Source organism: Oncorhynchus gorbuscha, linkage group LG17 (genome assembly GCF_021184085.1).
Source record: "Oncorhynchus gorbuscha isolate QuinsamMale2020 ecotype Even-year linkage group LG17, OgorEven_v1.0, whole genome shotgun sequence".
NCBI classification, from domain to species: Eukaryota; Metazoa; Chordata; class Actinopteri; order Salmoniformes; family Salmonidae; genus Oncorhynchus; species Oncorhynchus gorbuscha.
Genome location: NC_060189.1, coordinates 5,415,449 through 5,436,824, shown reverse-complemented (window position 1 = coordinate 5,436,824; position 21,376 = coordinate 5,415,449). Strand labels below are relative to the sequence as shown.

The 21,376-nt window shown below is 48.0% G+C and overlaps 1 protein-coding gene across 1 annotated transcript in view; it reads right to left on the bottom strand.

Moving 5' to 3' along the window:
• Window positions 1–594: 594 nt before the first annotated feature.
• The window catches only part of LOC124002284, a 29,508-nt gene continuing 8,726 nt past the window's right edge, over window positions 595–21,376 (bottom strand). Inside the window, exons 2-7 of the mRNA XM_046309658.1 lie at window positions 15,026–15,209; window positions 8,952–9,057; window positions 1,913–2,749; window positions 1,392–1,587; window positions 842–955; window positions 595–689 (exon numbers count right to left, since the gene is read on the bottom strand). Coding sequence (XP_046165614.1) covers window positions 595–689; window positions 842–955; window positions 1,392–1,587; window positions 1,913–2,749; window positions 8,952–9,057; window positions 15,026–15,209 — 1,532 coding nt within the window. The remainder of the gene's footprint in view (window positions 690–841; window positions 956–1,391; window positions 1,588–1,912; window positions 2,750–8,951; window positions 9,058–15,025; window positions 15,210–21,376) is intronic.

The following is a 21,376-nucleotide window of genomic DNA, read 5'->3' as shown; positions in this document are numbered from 1 at the left end:
AAACTCTCCCCCTGAGTGTTAACAGAACCAGAGTAGGACTATATCAGCTGGGTTATCTACAGCTACATTTAGAAGTATGACTTTTTCATGACACAGCATTGTGTAAGGTACAAGGAAAGAGTGAGTGATAGAGGGAAAGACAGAAGAGGGAAAGACAGAAGAGGGAAAGACAGAAGAGGGAAAGACAGAAGAGGGAAAGACAGAAGAGGGAAAGACAGAAGAGGGAAAGACAGAAGAGGGAAAGACAGAAGTAGAGGGGAAAAAGTGAGGAACCTTGAAGTCTTTCCTGTTGCGTTGCAAGGCAGGTCTCTGGAGGAAGAGGATCTGCTTTGTGGACAAACTGCCATCACTACGGAGAGAACAGTGCTATTAACGTAATGTACATCACTACTGGCTTCACATCTTGGCACTTGATATTAGAACTTCTGAGTCCTATACTGTATCTTATAGTGTGAAAGAAAATGTGAAATGGAATTTTGTTCCAAATGATGTGCAGTGTTCCAATGTTTAGTATGGTTTAGAGAAATACTGTAACTATTAGTCTGTGCTAGGCTAGTGCTCCTGACTGGTGGGTTGGGACAGCACCTGTTGGTCTTAACGATGGGAGTAGGCAGCACACACGTCAGTCTCCATCCATAGGGAGCCAGAGACTGGAGCAAAGGAATGTAGTCTGTCCTTACCACTACACCCTGGAGAGGAGAACAACAGTGTCACACACACGTCGACAATTGTCGCCCGGGTGCACACACACGTCGACAATGGTCGCCCGGGTGCACACACACGTCGACAATGGTCGCCCGGGTGCACACACACGCGCACATTTACACGCACGCGCACACACTCACATCAACAATGGTCCACTGCTCCACCACAATGGCGTCGTATGAAGTGGGTGGGGTTTCTTCTGAGGAGCTCTGAAAGATGAACACACTGTCCACAGAGGAGACCCCGCTGTCTGAAAGAGAGAGAGAGAGAGAGATAGAAACTCAACAACGTCTTCTGTTACAGTTGAATCTCTTCCACAGATTTGGAAAAGATAGAGTTGATCCGTTCTTGGCTTTGATGGACGTCCATGCAACATAGGTGAAGGAACATGGGTAAGCTTTCCAAATAGGCCTTTACCATTTTCCCCTAAGTTCCAAAAGTTGTAAGTATGTTCGCCATGGTAAACACTACAGCACTAGCGTTGTCAAAGAGCTGTTTATGCTCTTCCTAACTGCAATGCTCATGGACAAGCCAAACAGTCTGGCCTCACTGAAATCTTCAAATATGAACATGTTATCATTAATGAGCTAGAACCTATTGTTTGGCATGACAAGGAGTTTGACAGCACAAACAGACTGACACTCAGGCTACTACTGTATTAGACATCACCATTGTGCAAAACATACCATTGTCGTCTCCAAGGTGAAAGAAGCCGTCAATGAGGTGAGCTCCGCTGGTGAAATGCTGGGTCATGTGATCCAGCCAGTGGGCGTCAACCTCAGTCACTAGCCCTGCCTCTCTCTGCAGCTGCAGCGGAACCCTGAGGGAGTAGAACCTCAGAGAGCTGGACAGCTCCCCCGTGTGGTTGTATAGGGCAAACAGCTGCACCCCTACACACAGACACACAAACACAGAGAGAGAGACACATATACATAGCATTAGTTTTAAATACTATACATATATCTGAAATCAATCAATATTATATTATTCAGTAATATTCAGTTTACACTCTATAACCTCTATAACCCAGTGGCAATAGTAGTAGACTTCACACTCACTGCTCTGTGCTGGTGGAGACCCGACAGCCCTCTTTTCTCTGTCTGGACTCTTGACCCGGATGTGATTGTTGTTGTTGTGGGTCGGAACTCTGCTGCTCCTCAGATGCTCACCCGGGTCACCGCCCGTGCCCTCGTTTCTACGGTTATACCCCCCTCTCAGCCCCGGACTCTGACCCGTGGTCACCGTTGTCTAGTTCTGGTGACCGGACCAGGTTGTCTGAGCCGTGGTCTATTTCCAGTCTCTGGTTGTGGTTCTGTGTCTGAGGGCTTAGACTCTGTCTGTCTCCCTGGCACTGTCTGTCTGCGTCTGGACCACCAAGTCCATGTGTTAACTCTGTTGGGCTGAAGTTGGGTAGTAGAATCCTGAGGAAGTCTGCTTGGCTTTCATTCTGTTGTCTCTCTATACATGTGGTCTCTATTGTGTTGTCAGACTGTAGTTGATCCTGGTCACCAGGGAGTTCTGTTGGGGCGTGGTTGTGGTTCTGTTGGTCACTAGCTGGATCTCTTTGGCTGGGTCTCTCTGATGAGTCTGCTGGTTCATCTGGACAGCGGTTTGGTTGGTCTTCTATTGAGGCTATTTTGCCTGGACTGTGGTCGTGTTCTCTGTTTGATGATTCTATTGGAGTAGAGTCCTGTGTGAGATCTAGCGGTCCTGTGGAGCTCAAGTCCAGCTCCACCAGACTGGTATCTGTAGGGTTCTGCTCAATTGTTCTGAGTTCAACCGACTTGTGTTCTGGTGTTTTCACTTCTGTGTTTCGGTTGTGTTCTGGTTCTAGGAGGTTCTGGTGGGGTTCTGCAGAGTCTGTAGTGCTGGGATCCAGTATCATGGGTTCTGAGGGACTGGTGGGGTGTCTGTGTATGGGGGAGGGGCTGGAGTGCAGGGAGGACAGGTCCTCAGGGTCCAAGTGCCCAAGGAAACAGGGTCCCCCGCCAGGCTGCTGCAGGAAGCCCACAAACAGCATACCTTGCTCCGCCATGTCCTGGATCTGGTCAATCACAAAACACACAAACAAACACACACACACACACACACACAAACAAACACACACACAGAGTAGTGGTCACTTAGCAGACACATACAGTACCAATCAAAAGTTTGGACACACCTTCTCATTCAAGGGTTTTTCTTTATATTTACTATTTTCCACATTGTAGAATAATAGTGAAGACATCAAAACATTGAAATAACACATATGGAATCATGTAGTAACCAAAAAAAGTGTTAAATAAATCAAAACATATTTTATACTTGAGATTCTTCGAAGTCGCCACCCTTTGCCTTGATGACAGCTTTGCACACTCTTGGCATTCTCTCAACCAGCTTCATGAGGTAGAATGCATTTCAATTAACAGGTGTGCCTTGTTAAAAGTTAATTTGTGGAATTTCTTTCCATCTTAATGCGTTTGATCCAATCAGTTGTGTGTGACAAGGTAGGGGTGGTGTACAGAGGATTTGGTAAAAGACCAAGTCCATATTATGGAAAGAACAGCTCAAACAAGCAAAGAGAAATGACTGTCCATCATTAAGATATCGGAAAACCATCAAGCGCTATGATGAAACTGGCTCTCATGAGGACCGCCACAGAAAAGGAAGACACAGAGTTACCTCTGCTGCTGAGGATAAATTCATAAGAGTTACCAGCCTCAGAAATTGCAGCCCAAATAAATGCTTCACAGAGTTCAACAGACACATCTCAACATCAACTGTTCAGAGGAGACTGTGTGAATCAGGCCTTCATGGTCAAATTGCTACAAAGAAACAACTACTAAAGGACACCAATAATAAGAAGAGACTTGCTTGGGCCAAGAAACACAAGCAATGGACATTAGACCAGCGGAAATCTGTCCTTTGGTCTGATGAGTCAAAATCTGGTCTGATGAGTCAACATCTGTATCTTTGTGAGATGCAGAGTAGGTGAGCGGATGAACTCCGCATGTGTGGTTCCCACTGTGAAGCATGGAGGAGGTGTAATGGTGTGGGGGTGCTTGCTGGTAACACTGTTGGTGTCACCACAGCATTCTGCAGCGATACATCATTCCATCTGGTTTGCGCTTAGTGGGACTATCATTTGTTTTTCAACAGGACAATGACCCAAAACACGGACCCAAAACACGGACACGGACACACACACACACACTCTCTCATGCCCGATACATACAGTGCCTTGCGAAAGTATTCGGCCCCCTTGAACTTTGCGACCTTTTGCCACATTTAAGGCTTCAAACATAAAGATATAAAACTGTATTTTTTTGTGAAGAATCAACAACAAGTGGGACACAATCATGAAGTGGAACAACATTTATTGGATATTTCAAACTTTTTTAACAAATCAAAAAACTGAAAAATTGGGCATGCACAATTATTCAGCCCCTTTACTTTCAGTGCAGCAAACTCTCTCCAGAAGTTCAGTGAGGATCTCTGAATTATCCAATGTTGACCTAAATGACTAATGATGATAAATACAATCCACCTGTGTGTAATCAAGTCTCCGTATAAATGCACCTGCACTGTGATAGTCTCAGAGGTCCGTTAAAAGCGCAGAGAGCATCATGAAGAACAAGGAACACACCAGGCAGGTCCGAGATACTGTTGTGAAGAAGTTTAAAGCCAGATTTGGATACAAAAATATTTCCCAAGCTTCAAACATCCCAAGGAGCACTGTGCAAGCGATAATATTGAAATGGAAGGAGTATCAGACCACTGCAAATCTACCAAGACCTGGCCGTCCCTCTAAACTTTCAGCTCATACAAGAAGAAGACTGATCAGAGATGCAGCCAAAAGGCCCATGATCACTCTGGATGAACTGCAGAGATCTACAGCTGAGGTGGGAGACTCTGTCCATAGGACAACAATCAGTCGTATATTGCACAAATCTGGCCTTTATGGAAGAGTGGCAAGAAGAAAGCCATTTCTTAAAGATATCCATAAAAAGTGTCATTTAAAGTTTGCCACAAGCCACCTGGGAGACACACCAAACATGTGGAAGAAGGTGCTCTGGTCAGATTAAACCAAAATTTAACTTTTTGGCAACAATGCAAAACGTTGTGTTTGGCGTAAAAGCAACACAGCTCATCACCCTGAACCCACCATCCCCACTGTCAAACATGGTGGTGGCAGCATCATGGTTTGGGCCTGCTTTTCTTCAGCAGGGACAGGGAAGATGGTTAAAATTGATGGGAAGATGAATGGAGCCAAATACAGGACCATTCTGGAAGAAAACCTGATGGAGTCTGCAAAAGACCTGAGACTGGGACGGAGATTTGTCTTCCAACAAGACAATAATCCAAAACATAAAGCAAAATCTACAATGGAATGGTTCAAAAATAAACATATCCAGGTGTTAGAATGGCCAAGTCAAAGTCCAGACCTGAATCCAATCGAGAATCTGTGGAAAGAACTGAAAACTGCTGTTCACAAATGCTCTCCATCCAACCTCACTGAGCTCGAGCTGTTTTGCAAGGAGGAATGGGGGAAAAATTCAGTCTCTCGATGTGCAAAACTGATAGAGACATACCAAGCGACTTACAGCTGCAATCCCAGCAAAAGGTGGCGCTACAATGTATTAACGTAAGGGGGCTGAATAATTTTGCACGTCCAATTTTTCATTTTTTGATTTGTCAAAAAAGTTTGAAATATCCTATAAAGGTCGTTCCACTTCATGATTGTGTCCCACTTGTTGTTGATTCTTCACAAAAAATACAGTTTTATATCTTTATGTTTGAAGCCTGAAATGTGGCAAAAGGTCGCAAAGTTCAAGGGGGGCGAATACTTTCCCAAGGCACTGTATATAGATACAAATCATATTCAATCAGTAGCCATTACGCTTACTTGGGGTTACACCCACAGCCTCATTTCACACTACAGACATTCTGCAAACCATCCTGCAAACAGCCTAATCATCCCTAAAGACCAAGTATTCTAATGACAAAGGAACCTCATTATCCACATTCTGTATGTGCGTCTGTCATTACAGTGTGTGTGTGTCGTTCTCCCTCTCCCTCCCACAGAGCTCCTCTGGTTAACTGTCAGTTGATATTAATGCTGACAGTTTGAGAGGGGCTCGTTAGAGAGAACACAGAATGCTAACTACCACCAATAATAACGAGACATCTTTCCCCATTACCATCCCTCCTTCAACGACAATCAACACACACATTTTTGTTGGGGGATGAAGATGAGGGACAGTGAACAGACACTGCCCAACTCTTGAGTGTGTCAAGATGTGAATAGAAATACAAAATGTGTGTGTGTGTCACATGTATGTGGGTGGTGGGGATTATCACTCAATCCCAACCCAAAGGCGTATTATACCTCCTTGACATGTACTTACTCATGTTTAGTGTGTCCATATATGCAAGAGCACGTGTGTGTGTGTGTGTCATAAGAAGGAAGGAAGTAAGTGCCAAACCCTGCAGTGTGAGAAGACCCATCAATGTCCCCTACTCTTCTATTGCATCCTGTCCGTGGTTCTTTTCAGTGATTCCCCAGCAGCCAGGCTGCTATCTGATTGCCTATTCATGTCACGCTGCCTGACCATATCACATTATACTGAGCCCTGTGCATTTCAATCCAATCACCGCTCCCTTTTATACTCCGCCTGTTCACATGCAAATCTCCTCAATAAGGCCTGTTCACTTATAGTAGTGAATTCATCCCATTCTACAGTGACTCATGGTCGCTGTAGAATGAGATGAATTCACAACTATAAATGCCTAAGAGGGAGTTTGTGATTGTTAAATGATGTCACAGCTGATAGTGACATTAGGGGGGCATCTCAATAGTCAAATTGGCTTCCTCTTCTTCCAGTAAGGAGGCATCCAAGGAAATTAGGATGAGCTTGCCACTAGAATTTTTCAGTCAAATATTAAGGTTCAAATAAGGGATGAATTTTAGAGTGTAATGTCCCTTTAAAGGGAGAATCTGCAGTTGCTACATACATTTTTTACTTATAAATTAAAGATATAAACCTATTGATTCTTGAAGAATGTAACTTATAAACGCCTAATGACTTTAGTTCAACTGTCGTACCCCATCAGAATCCATAATGTCAGCTTGTTTTACTCCATTGTTTGTAAACAATGCAAATGTAAATAAACACTGTAGCGCCTCAAAACATGCTTTAAACTATCATTTTGATATCTTGGATTGGTCAGTCCTTGAATCCATAGCTCGGTCTATGAATTTGAATTTCTCCAGGTCCATCGTTGAGTCATTCGTATCCTCTGTCACAGGAGGAGACGGTGGCTATGGAAACATATGTCACCGAATCTCTGGGACAGGGATACATTCAACCTTCCATCTCACCCGTCTCCTCAAGTTTCTTTTTTGTGAAGAAAAAGGATGGAGGTTTGCGCCCGTGTATTGATTATGGAGGTTTGAATAAGGTCACGGTAAAATACAGCTACCCACTACCACTCATAGCCAGTATGACCGAGTCATTACACGGGGCATTGGACCTCAGGAGCGCTTACAGCCTGGTGCGTATCCAGGGGGGAGATGAGTGGAAGACAGCATTTAGCACCACTTCTGGGCACTATGAGTACCTCGTCATGCCGTACGGGTTAATGAATGCTCCATCAGTCTTCCAATCCTTTGTAGATGAGATTTTCAGGGACCTGCACGGGTGCAGGGTGTAGTGGTGTATATTAATGACATTCTGATATACTCCACTACACGCGCCGAGCATGTGTCCCTGGTGCGCAGGGTGCTTGGTAGACTGTCTGAACATGACCTGTACGTCAAGGCTGAGAAATGCCTGTTCTTCCAACAGTCCATCTCCTTCCTAGGGTACCGCTTTTCAGCGTCCGGGGTAGAGATGGAGAATGACGCATTTCAGCCGTGCGTAATTGGGAGGTGCAGCGGTTTTTAGGGTTTTCCAACTACTACCTGAGATTTATCCGGGGTTTTGGTCAGGTAGCGGCTCCCATTACCTCACTGCTGAAGGGGGGACCGGTGTGACTGCAGTGGACAGCAGGGGCGGACAGGGCTTTTGGTCACCTGAAGGCTCTGTTTACCTCGGCTCCCACTAAAGCACTAAAGCTCCGCCCCTGTGCATTATTTTCGAAGAAGCTCAGCCCCGCAGAGCGAAACTATGATGTGGGGGACCAGGAGTTGTTAGCTGTTGTCATGGCTCTGAAAGCATGGAGACATTGGTTTGAGGGGGCTAGACACCCTTTTCTCATTTGGACTGACCACCGCAATCTGGAGTACATTCGAGCAGCGAGGAGACTGAATCCTCGCCAGGCAAGGTGGGCCATGTTCTTTACCCGTTTTGTTTTCACCCTTTCCTACGAACCAGGTTCCCAGAACGTGAAGGCAGACGCACTGTCCCGGCTGTATGATACAGAGGAGCGGTCCACGGATCCCACTCCCATACTTCCAGCTTCTCGCCTGGTGGCACCGGTGGTATGGGAGGTGGACGCGGACATCAAGCGGGCATCACGTGCAGAGCCCACTCCCCCTGGGTGTCCAGCTGGGTGTCTGTATGTTCCGTTTGATGTCCGCGATCGTTTGATCTGTTGGGCTCACACGTCACCCTCCTCTGGTTAAAAATCGCAATCTGTGTCAAGTGGGCATGATTAGAAAGTGTGTTCTATTGCTAACTAAGTTATGAAATACAACCTTACAGTGTTAGGCTTTCACAAGGCAATTCAGAGAAACAGATCGTAATTTTGGTGCGCATAAAAAGGAGTGCATTTAAGTGAAATAAACAAACACAAGCTCATTGTGTTCAGAACATCCCAAGGTATGACCACATGTCATCTGGTAACTGTACATCAAACATAGTGATCAGAAACCTTGACCCTGCATATGACATGAGTTTTATGATTTGGAGATGTGATGTGACTCACAAGTGTTTGGCTTGCTTGTATGACATCAACATATCATATTTCAAAATACATAGAGTCCTCTTAATTTACAGCATTTATCACTCAGACACCGACTCTTATTAGTGCCCAAATCTGCCATTTTCAACCCGAAAGTAATGGCTACAATTAAAAATGAAGGGGGAATTTGTTGATCCTAGATCTGTGTCTATGGCTTACTTCTCCCAGAGTGGAGCGGAGTGTAAATAGTAAGCTGTTCCTAGATCTGTGCCTATGGGTAACTTCTCCCTGAGTGGAGCTGAGTGTAGCTAGTAAGCTGATCCTAGATCTGTGCAATAGGACTAATGGGCAGGGCTGACCTTCTTCACATAGTTCTGGATGACTTCTGGGTCAGGGGCCTGTTGACCCGCCACACACACGTCTGTCTCCAGGCGAAGCCCCGCCCACTTCAGCTCGTTCTCTGAACTGGACAGAGAGAAATGAAAGAGGGTTGAAGGAAGACATCAGCGGACATTTATGTACCCTATTCCCTATATAGTGCACTACTTTTGCAGGGCTCATAGGGGCCCATATGGCTATGGTCAAAATGAGTGCACTATGTAGGGAATAGCCATTTAGGACACAGCCTTACTTTCTTCTCAAAGAAAGACATGAACGTGGAGAAAGACATGAACATGTAGAAAGGACTGATGAAGGCCTGAATAAAACTATAGATAATCATGCTTGCATTCTGGATCTTAGTAATCTATTGCGCTTTAGAGAATGGAAGAAAGGAGAATGGTGATAATGGAGGGAGGAGAGAGATGAAGTGATGGAGAGAGAAAAGGAGGAGAGAGTGGAGGATAGAGGGTTGGAGAGAGATGAAGTGATGGAGAGAGAAAAGGAGGAGAGAGTGGAGGATAGAGGGTTGGAGAGAGATGAAGTGATGGAGAGATAAAAGGAGGAGAGAGTGGAGAATAGAGGGTTGGAGAGAGATGAAGTGATGGAGAGAGAAAAGGAGGATAGAGGGTTGGAGAGAGATGAAGTGATGGAGAGAGAAAAGGAGGAGAGAGTGGAGGATAGAGGGTTGGAGAGAGATGAAGTGATGGAGAGAGAAAAGGAGGAGAGAGTGGAGAATAGAGGGTTGGAGAGAGATGAAGTGATGGAGAGAGAAAAGGAGGATAGAGAGTTGGAGAGAGATGAAGTGATGGAGAGAGAAAAGGAGGAGAGAGAGTTGGAGAGAGATGAAGTGATGGAGAGAGAAAAGGAGGAGAGAGTGGAGGATAGAGGGTTGGAGAGAGATGAAGTGATGGAGAGAGAAAAGGAGGATAGAGAGTTGGAGAGAGATGAAGTGATGGAGAGAGAAAAGGAGGAGAGAGAGTTGGAGAGAGATGAAGTGATGGAGAGAGAAAAGGAGGAGAGAGTGGAGGATAGAGGGTTGGAGAGAGATGAAGTGATGGAGAGAGAAAAGGAGGAGAGAAAAGGAGGATAGAGGGTTGGAGAGAGATGAAGTGATGGAGAGAGAAAAGGAGGAGAGAAAAGGAGGAGAGAAAAGGAGGATAGAGGGTTGGAGAGAGATGAAGTGATGGAGAGAGAAAAGGAGGAGAGAGTGGAGGATAGAGGGTTGGAGAGAGATGAAGTGATGGAGAGAGAAAAGGAGGAGAGAGTGGAGGATAGAGGGTTGGAGAGAGATGAAGTGATGGAGAGAGAAAAGGAGGATAGAGAGTTGGAGAGAGATGAAGTGATGGAGAGAGAAAAGGAGGAGAGAGAGTTGGAGAGAGATGAAGTGATGGAGAGAGAAAAGGAGGAGAGAGTGGAGGATAGAGGGTTGGAGAGAGATGAAGTGATGGAGAGAGAAAAGGAGGAGAGAAAAGGAGGATAGAGGGTTGGAGAGAGATGAAGTGATGGAGAGAGAAAAGGAGGAGAGAAAAGGAGGAGAGAAAAGGAGGATAGAGGGTTGGAGAGAGATGAAGTGATGGAGAGAGAAAAGGAGGAGAGAGTGGAGGATAGAGGGTTGGAGAGAGATGAAGTGATGGAGAGAGAAAAGGAGGAGAGAGAGTTGGAGAGAGATGAAGTGATGGAGAGAGAAAAGGAGGAGAGAGTGGAGGATAGAGGGTTGGAGAGAGATGAAGTGATGGAGAGAGAAAAGGAGGAGAGAGAGTTGGAGAGAGATGAAGTGATGGAGAGAGTGGAGGATAGAGGGTTGGAGAGAGATGAAGTGATGGAGAGAGAAAAGGAGGAGAGAGTGGAGGATAGAGGGTTGGAGAGAGATGAAGTGATGGAGAGAGAAGAGAAAAGGAGGAGAGAGTGGAGGATAGAGGGTTGGAGAGAGATGAAGTGATGGAGAGAGTGGAGGATAGAGGGTTGGAGAGAGATGAAGTGATGGAGAGAGAAAAGGAGGAGAGAGTGGAGGATAGAGGGTTGGAGAGAGATGAAGTGATGGAGAGAGAAGAGAAAAGGAGGAGAGAGTGGAGGATAGAGGGTTGGAGAGAGATGAAGTGATGGAGAGAGAAAAGGAGGAGAGAGTGGAGGATAGAGGGTTGGAGAGAGATGAAGTGATGGAGAGATAAAAGGAGGAGAGAGTGAAGGATAGAGGGTTGGAGAGAGATGAAGTTATGGAGAGATAAAAGGAGGAGAGAGTGAAGGATAGAGGGTTGGAGAGAGATGAAGTGATGGAGAGAGAAAAGGATGAGAGAGTGGAGGATAGAGGGTTGGAGAGAGATGAAGTTATGGAGAGAGAAAAGGAGGAGAGAGTGAAGGATAGAGGGTTGGAGAGAGATGAAGTGATGGAGAGAGAAAAGGAGGAGAGAGTGGAGGATAGAGAGTTGGAGAGAGATGAAGTTATGGAGAGATAAAAGGAGGAGAGAGGTGAAGGATAGAGGGTTGGAGAGAGATGAAGTGATGGAGAGATAAAAGGAGGAGAGAGTGGAGGATAGAGGGTTGGAGAGAGATGAAGTGATGGAGAGAGAAAAGGAGGAGAGAGTGGAGGATAGAGGGTTGGAGAGAGATGAAGTGATGGAGAGAGAAAAGGAGGAGAGAGTGGAGGATAGAGAGTTGGAGAGAGATGAAGTGATGGAGAGATAAAAGGAGGAGAGAGTGGAGGATAGAGGGTTGGAGAGAGATGAAGTGATGGAGAGAGAAGAGAAAAGGAGGAGAGAGTGGAGGATAGAGGGTTGGAGAGAGATGAAGTGATGGAGAGATAAAAGGAGGAGAGAGTGGAGGATAGAGGGTTGGAGAGAGATGAAGTGATGGAGAGAGAAAAGGAGGAGAGAGTGGAGGATAGAGGGTTGGAGAGAGATGAAGTGATGGAGAGATAAAAGGAGGAGAGAGTGGAGGATAGAGGGTTGGAGAGAGATGAAGTGATGGAGAGAGAAAAGGAGGAGAGAGTGGAGGATAGAGGGTTGGAGAGAGATGAAGTGATGGAGAGAGAAAAGGAGGAGAGAGTGGAGGATAGAGAGTTGGAGAGAGATGAAGTGATGGAGAGAGAAAAGGAGGAGAGAGTGGAGGATAGAGGGTTGGAGAGAGATGAAGTGATGGAGAGATAAAAGGAGGAGAGAGTGAAGGATAGAGGGTTGGAGAGAGATGAAGTTATGGAGAGATAAAAGGAGGAGAGAGTGAAGGATAGAGGGTTGGAGAGAGATGAAGTGATGGAGAGAGAAAAGGATGAGAGAGTGGAGGATAGAGGGTTGGAGAGAGATGAAGTTATGGAGAGAGAAAAGGATGAGAGAGTGGAGGATAGAGGGAGGAGAGAGATGAAGTGATGGAGAGATAAAAGGAGGAGAGAGTGGAGGATAGAGGGTTGGAGAGAGATGAAGTGATGGAGAGAGAAGAGAAAAGGAGGAGAGAGTGGAGGATAGAGGGTTGGAGAGAGATGAAGTGATGGAGAGATAAAAGGAGGAGAGAGTGGAGGATAGAGGGTTGGAGAGAGATGAAGTGATGGAGAGAGAAAAGGAGGAGAGAGTGGAGGATAGAGGGTTGGAGAGAGATGAAGTGATGGAGAGAGAAAAGGAGGAGAGAGTGGAGGATAGAGGGTTGGAGAGAGATGAAGTGATGGAGAGATAAAAGGAGAACAGAAGGCCTCATGGTTCCCCTATCCTAGCACATTATTCCCCTCCGGCGGGTGCTGATGATGCAATCAGTCGTCGCCACGGTGACAAGTGCCAATTGGCAGGATCACCCAACTGTGTGTGTGTGTACGCACGCACATATGTGAGTATGAGGGAAAGATTGTGTGTGTGTGTGTGTATTTGTGTAAGCATATACAGTATGTGTGGAAGTGTGAGAGAAAAACAGTTTACATTTCTAAGTGTGAGCATGTCTATAAGCATGGGCCTGCCACATGGGCCTGCCACATGGGCCTGCCACACGCTGTATACAGTTCCCGATCTACACATACAGTATGCTTCAAGAATTACACGGGTGAGAATAGATCTCTGCCGAGAATCCTCAGTGTGAAAATAGGATTCTGCTCAGATTTCACACATTCTGTGGGGGAGAATAGAACTCAGATGAGGCTCCTGCAGGTGAGAGTAGAACTCAGATGAGGATCCTGCAGGTGAGAATAGAACTCAGATGAGGCTCCTGCAGCTGAGAATAGAACTCAGATGAGGCTCCTGCAGGTGAGAATAGAACTCAGATGAGGCTCCTGCAGGTGAGAATAGAACTCAGATGAGGCTCCTGCAGGTGAGAATAGAACTCAGATGAGGCTCCTGCAGCTGAGAATAGAACTCAGATGAGGCTCCTGCAGGTGAGAATAGAACTCAGACGAGGCTCCTGCAGGGGAGAATAGAACTCAGACGAGGCTCCTGCAGGTGAGAATAGAACTCAGACGAGGCTCCTGCAGGTGAGAATAGAACTCAGACGAGGCTCCTGCAGGTGAGAATAGAACTCAGACGAGGCTCCTGCAGGTGAGAATAGAACTCAGACGAGGCTCCTGCAGGTGAGAATAGAACTCAGACGAGGCTCCTGCAGGTGAGAATAGAACTCAGACGAGGCTCCTGCAGGTGAGAATAGAACTCAGATGAGGCTCCTGCAGGTGAGAATAGAACTCAGAAGAGGCTCCTGCAGGTGAGAATAGAACTCAGATGAGGCTCCTGCAGGTGAGAATAGAACTCAGATGAGGCTCCTGCAGGTGAGAATAGAACTCAGATGAGGCTCCTGCAGGTGAGAATAGAACTCAGATGAGGCTCCTGCAGCTGAGAATAGAACTCAGATGAGGCTCCTGCAGGTGAGAATAGAACTCAGATGAGGCTCCTGCAGGTGAGAATAGAACTCAGATGAGGCTCCTGCAGGTGAGAATAGAACTCAGATGAGGCTCCTGCAAGTGAGAATAGAACTCAGATGAGGCTCCTGCAGGTGAGAGTAGAACTCAGATGAGGCTCCTGCAAGTGAGAATAGAACTCAGATGAGGCTCCTGCAGGTGAGAATAGAACTCAGATGAGGCTCCTGCAGGTGAGAATAGAACTCAGATGAGGCTCCTGCAGGTGAGAATAGAACTCAGATGAGGCTCCTGCAGGTGAGAATAGAACTCAGATGAGGCTCCTGCAAGTGAGAATAGAACTCAGATGAGGCTCCTGCAGGTGAAAATAGAACTCAGATGAGGCTCCTGCAGGTGAGAATAGAACTCAAATGAGGCTCCTGCAAGTGAGAATAGAACTCAGATGAGGCTCCTGCAAGTGAGAATAGAACTCAGATGAGGCTCCTGCAGGTGAGAATAGAACTCAGATGAGGCTCCTGCAGGTGAGAATAGAACTCAGATGAGGCTCCTGCAAGTGAGAATAGAACTCAGATGAGGCTCCTGCAGGTGAGAATAGAACTCAGATGAGGCTCCTGCAGGTGAGAATAGAACTCAGATGAGGCTCCTGCAAGTGAGAATAGAACTCAGATGAGGCTCCTGCAGGTGAGAATAGAACTCAGATGAGGCTCCTGCAGGTGAGAATAGAACTCAGATGAGGCTCCTGCAGGTGAGAATAGAACTCAGGTGAGGCTCCTGCAGGTGAGAATAGAACTCAGGTGAGGCTCCTGCAGCTGAGAATAGAACTCAGGTGAGGCTCCTGCAGGTGAGAATAGAACTCAGATGAGGCTCCTGCAGCTGAGAATATAACTCAGATGAGGCTCCTGCAGGTGAGAATAGAACTCAGATGAGGCTCCTGCAGGTGAGAATAGAACTCAGATGAGGCTCCTGCAGCTGAGAATAGAACTCAGATGAGGCTCCTGCAGCTGAGAATAGAACTCAGATGAGGCTCCTGCAGGTGAGAATAGAACTCAGATGAGGCTCCTGCAGGTGAGAATAGAACTCAGATGATGCTCCTGCAGGTGAGAATTGAAGGCAATTCCCTAACTATGTGTCTCTGTGTTCTGTGTAGCAGGCGTTGGTTGCAGGAAATGAGTGTGTGTGTGTATATATGTTTCCGTACCTGTGTGTGTGTGTATGTGTGTGTGTGTGTTTCCATACCTGTGTGTCTCTCTGATGAGGACAGCTCTGTGTAGCTGGCGTTGGATGCGTGCAGGCCTGGGGCCACAAGGGTGGACAAAGGGATGGACAGCCACCAGGACGAAGCCCTGACCATACAGCTCCCTCACCTGGACTGGTAATTCTCTCACTGACGACAGACACAGTACTGAGGACACAGACACCTCTGTAGAGAGAAAGAGAACGTGTGTGAGAGAGTGAGTAAGTGTGTGTGGGGGGTATGTGTGGTTGTGTGTGTGTGTGTGGGGGGGGGTATGTGTGGTTGTGTGTGTGTGTTGTGGGTGTGTGTGTGTGGTTGTGTGTGTGGGGGTGTATGTGTGACTGTGGAGGGGGGTTGTGTATGTGTGGGAGTGTGTGTGTGTGTGTGTGTGTGTGTGTGTGTGTGTGTGTGTGTGTGTGTGTGTGTGTGTGTGTGTGTGTGTGTGTGTGTGTGTGTGTGTGTGTGTGTGTGTGTGTGTGTGTGTGTGTGTGTGTGTGTGTGTGGAGGAGGGTGAGTTGGTGGGTGGGTATGGGTGGGTATGTGTGGTTGTGTATGGATGTGTGTGGTGTGTGTGTGTGTGTGGTTGTGGGTGTGGAGGAGGGTGAGTTGGTGGGTGGGTGGGTGTGGAGGAGGGTGAGTTGGTGGGTGGGTGGGTGTGGAGGAGGGTGAGTTGGTGGGTGGGTGGGTGTGGAGGAGGGTGAGTTGGTGGGTGGGTAGGTGTGAGTGGTAGAGACACACAAATACAGAGGAAGAAAATAAGGGGAATGTGAGTGAGAAAGCAAAGTAGTATATAGGGAGAGAGGGTGTAGGGTTATGGTTAGAGAGGGTTATGATTAGAGAGGGTTATGGTTAGAGAGGGTTAAGTTTATGGTTAGAGATGGTTATGGTTAGAGAGGGTTAGGTGGAGAGGGTTAGGGGGAGTGAGAGTGATGGTTACGGTTAGAGAGGGTTGTTGTTGGGGGAGAGGGTGTATGGAAAGAGGGTGTAGGGAGAGATGGTGTAGGGTTAAGGTTAGAGAGGGTTACGGTTAGAGAGAGTTACAGTTAGAGAGGGTAGGGTTATGGTTAAAGATGGTTATGGTTAAAGAGGGTTAGGGTTAGAGAGGGTTGTGGTTAGAGAGGGTTTGTTATGCAGGTGAAGGAGGACCCAAACGCGACTTAACAGAAACAGAGTTTATTAATGCTCAAAACCGAATAACTGAAATCCTCTAGATAGTAGAGGGGAAAACAACTGGAGAAGCGGCCACAGACTGCAGGTCGCCCGGGTAGGCGCAGGCCGTAGTCAACTGAGACACCTGCTCACACGCAGCGTCTGAAGAAGGCACAAAACACGACAGGACAGGGTGATACACAATCACGGCAAAAAACACGACAGGACAGGGCGAAACGCAATTACAGCATGGAATACAAAACAAGGAACCGATGGAACAGGAACGGATCACAAAGGAATAAATAGGGAGTCTAATCAGGGAAAGGATCGGGAACAGGTGTGGGAAGACTAAATGATGATTAGGGGAATAGGAACAGCTGGGAGCAGGAACGGAACGACAGAGAGAAGAGAGAGCGAGAGAGTGAAAGGGGGAGGGGGAGAGAGAGGGATAGAACCAAACAAGACCAGCAGAGGGAAACGAATAGCATGGGGAGCACAGGGACAAGACATGACAATAAATGACAAACATGACAGTACCCCCCCACTCACCGAGCGCCTCCTGGCGCACTCGAGGAGGAATCCTGGCGGCAACGGAGGAAATCATCGATGAGCGAACGGTCCAGCACGTCCCGAGACGGAACCCAACTCCTCTCCTCAGGACCGTAACCCTCCCAATCCACTAGGTATTGGTGACCCCGTCCCCGAGAACGCATGTCCATAATTTTATGTACCTTGTAAATAGGTGCGCTCGACAAGGACGGGAGGGGGAGGGAAGACGAACGGGGGTGCGAAGAAAGGGCTTAACACAGGAGACATGGAAGACAGGATGGACGCGACGAAGATGTCGCGGAAGAAGCAGTCGCACAGCGACTGGATTGACGACCTGGGAGACACGGAACGGACCAATGAACCGCGGAGTCAACTTACGAGAAGCTGTCGTAAGAGGAAGGTTGCGAGTGGAAAGCCACACTCTCTGGCCGCAACAATACCTTGGACTCTTAATCCTGCGTTTATTGGCGGCTCTCACCGTCTGTGCCCTGTAACGGCAAAGTGCAGACCTCACCCTCCTCCAGGTGCGCTCACAACGTTGGACAAACGCTTGAGCGGAGGGAACGCTGGACTCGGCAAGCTGGGATGAGAACAGAGGAGGCTGGTAACCCAGACTACTCTGAAACGGAGATAACCCGGTAGCAGACGAAGGAAGCGAATTGTGAGCGTATTCTGCCCAGGGGAGCTGTTCTGCCCAAGACGCAGGGTTCCTGAAAGAAAGGCTGCGTAGTATGCGACCAATCGTCTGATTGGCCCTCTCTGCTTGACCGTTAGACTGGGGATGAAACCCGGAAGAGAGACTGACGGACGCACCAATCAAACGACAGAACTCCCTCCAAAACTGTGACGTGAATTGCGGACCTCTGTCTGAAACGGCGTCTAACGGGAGGCCATGAATTCTGAATACATTCTCAATAATGATTTGTGCCGTCTCCTTAGCGGAAGGAAGTTTAGCGAGGGAATGAAATGTGCCGCCTTAGAGAACCTATCGACAACCGTCAGAATCACAGTCTTCCCCGCAGACAAAGGCAGACCGGTAATGAAGTCTAAGGCAATGTGAGACCATGGTCGAGAAGGAATGGGGAGCGGTCTGAGACGACCGGCAGGAGGAGAGTTACCCGACTTAGTCTGCGCGCAGTCCGAACAGGCAGCCACGAAACGGCGCGTGTCACGCTCCTGAGTCGGCCACCAAAAGCGCTGGCGAATAGACGCAAGAGTGCCTCGAACACCGGGATGACCCGCTAACTTGGCAGAGTGAGCCCACTGAAGAACAGCCAGACGAGTGGAAACAGGAACGAAAAGGAGGTTACTAGGACAAGCGCGCGGCGACGCAGTGTGCGTGAGTGCTTGCTTAACCTGTCTTTCAATTCCCCAGACTGTTAACCCGACAACACGCCCATAAGGAAGAATCCCCTCGGGATCAGTAGAAGCCACAGAAGAACTAAACAGACGGGATAAGGCATCAGGCTTGGTGTTCTTGCTACCCGGACGGTAAGAAATCACAAACTCGAAACGAGCGAAAAACAACGCCCAACGAGCTTGACGGGCATTAAGTCGTTTGGCAGAACGGATGTACTCAAGGTTCTTATGGTCTGTCCAAACGACAAAAGGAACGGTCGCCCTCTCAACCACTGTCGCCATTCGCCTAGGGCTAAGCGGATGGCGAGCAGTTCACGGTTACCCACATCATAGTTGCGCTCAGATGGCGACAGGCGATGAGAAAAATAAGCGCAAGGATGAACCTTATCGTCAGACTGGAAGCGCTGGGATAGAATGGCTCCCACGCCTACCTCTGAAGCGTCAACCTCGACAATGAATTGTCTAGTGACGTCAGGAGTAACGAGGATAGGAGCGGACGTAAAACGTTCTTTAGAAGATCAAAAGCTCCCTGGGCGGAACCGGACCACTTAAAACACGTCTTGACAGAAGTAAGAGCTGTGAGAGGGGCAGCAACTTGACCGAAATTACGAATGAAACGCCGATAGAAATTAGCGAAACCTAAAAAGCGCTGCAACTCGACACGTGACCTTGGAACGGGCCAATCACTGACAGCTTGGACCTTAGCGGAATCCATCTGAATGCCTTCAGCGGAAATAACGGAACCGAGAAAAGTAACGGAGGAGACATGAAAAGAGCACTTCTCAGCCTTTACATAGAGACAATTCTCTAAAAGGCGCTGTAGAACACGTCGAACGTGCTGAACATGAATCTCGAGTGACGGAGAAAAAATCAGGATATCGTCAAGATAGACAAAAACGAAAATGTTCAGCATGTCTCTCAGAACATCATTAACTAATGCCTGAAAAACAGCTGGCGCATTGGCGAGACCGAACGGCAGAACCCGGTACTCAAAATGCCCTAACGGAGTATTAAACGCCGTTTTCCACTCGTCCCCCTCTCTGATGCGCACGAGATGGTAAGCGTTACGAAGGTCCAACTTAGTAAAGCACCTGGCTCCCTGCAGAATCTCGAAGGCTGATGACATAAGGGGAAGCGGATAACGATTCTTAACCGTTATGTCATTCAGCCCTCGATAATCCACGCAGGGCGCAGAGTACCGTCCTTCTTCTTAACAAAAAGAACCCCGCCCCGGCCGGAGAGGAAGAAGGCACTATGGTACCGGCGTCAAGAGACACAGACAAATAATCCTCGAGAGCCTTACGTTCGGGAGCCGACAGAGAGTATAGTCTACCTCGAGGAGGAGTGGTCCCCGGAAGGAGATCAATACTACAATCATACGACCGGTGAGGAGGAAGGGAGTTGGCTCGGGACCGACTGAAGACCGTGCGCAGATCATGATATTCCTCCGGCACTCCTGTCAAATCGCCAGGTTCCTCCTGAGAAGTAGGGACAGAAGAAACGGGAGGGATGGCAGACATTAAACACTTCACATGACAAGAAACGTTCCAGGATAGGATAGAATTACTAGACCAATTAATAGAAGGATTATGACATACTAGCCAGGGATGACCCAAAACAACAGGTGTAAACGGTGAACGGAAAATCAAAAAGAAATAGTCTCACTGTGGTTACCAGATACTGTGAGGGTTAAAGGTAGTGTCTCAAATCTGATACTGGGAAGATGACTACCATCTAAGGCGAACATGGGCGTAGGCTTATCTAACTCTCTGAAAGGAATGTCATGTTTCCGAACCCATGCTTCGTCCATGAAACAACCCTCAGCCCCAGAGTCTATCAAGGCACTACATGTAGCGCGCCGAACCGGTCCAGCGTAGGTGGACCGACAAAGTAGTACAGGACTTTGATGGAGAGACTTGAGTAGTTGCGCTCACCTGTAGCCCTCCGCTTACAGATGAGCTCTGGCTTTTACTGGACATGAATTAACGAAATGTCCAGCAACTCCACAATAGAGGCACAGGCGGTTGGTGATCCTCCGTTCCCTCTCCTTATTCGAGATGCGAATCCCTCCCAGCTGCATGGGCTCAGTCTCAAAGCCAGAGGGGGAGATGGCTGCGATGCGTAGCAGGGAAACACCGTTGATGCGAGCTCTCTTCCACGAGCCCGGTGACGAAGATCTACCCGTCGTTCTATGCGGATGGCGAGAGCAATCAAAGAGTCCACATCTGAAGGAACCTCCCGGGAGAGAATCTCATCCTTAACCACAGCGTGGAGTCCCTCCAGAAAACGAGCGAGCAGCGCCGGCTCGTTCCACTCACTAGAGGCAGCAAGAGTGCGAAACTCAATGGAATAATCCGTTATGGACCGTTCACCTTGGCATAAGGAAGCCAGGGCCCTAGAAGCCTCCCCACCAAAAACTGAACGGTCAAAAACCCGAATCATCTCCTCTTTAAAGTTCTGGAAATCGTTAGAGCAAACAGCCCTTGCCTCCCAGATAGCTGTGCCCCATTCTCGAGCCCGGCCAGTGAGGAGTGAGATGACGTAAGCAACCCGAGCTCTCTCTAGAGTATGTGTTGGGTTGAGAGAGAACACAATCTCACACTGCGTGAGAAAGGAGCGGCACTCAGTGGGCTGCCCGGAGTAGCAAGGTGGGTTATTAACCCTAGGTTCTGGAGGCTCGGCAGGCCAGGAAGTAACAGGTGGCACGAGACGTAGACTCTGGAACTGTCCAGAGAGGTCGGAAACCTGAGCAGCCAGGTTTTCCACGGCTTGGCGAGCAGCGGACAATTCCTGCTCGGTCCATTCCTTGGTCGGTTCCTTCTGTCATGCAGGTGAAAGAGGACCCAAACGCGACTTAACAGAAACAGAGTTTATTAATGTCCAAAACGGAATAACAGAAATCCTCTAGATTTGTAGAGGGGAAAACAACTGGAGAAGCGGCCACAGACTGCAGGTCGCTTCGGGTAGGCGCAGGCCGTAGTCGACTGAGACACCTGCTCACACGCAGCGTCTGATGAAGGCACAAAACACGACAGGACAGGGTGATACACAATCACGGCAAAAACACGACAGGACAGGGCGAAACGCAATCACAGCATGGTGAATACAAAACAAGGAACCGACGGAACAGGAACGGATCACAAAGGAATAAATAGGGACTCTAATCAGGGGAAAGGATCGGGAACAGGTGTGGGAAGACTAAATGATGATTAGGGGAATAGGAACAGCTGGGAGCAGGAGCGGAACGACAGAGAGAAGAGAGAGCGAGAGAGTGAGAGAGGGAGGGGAGAGAGAGG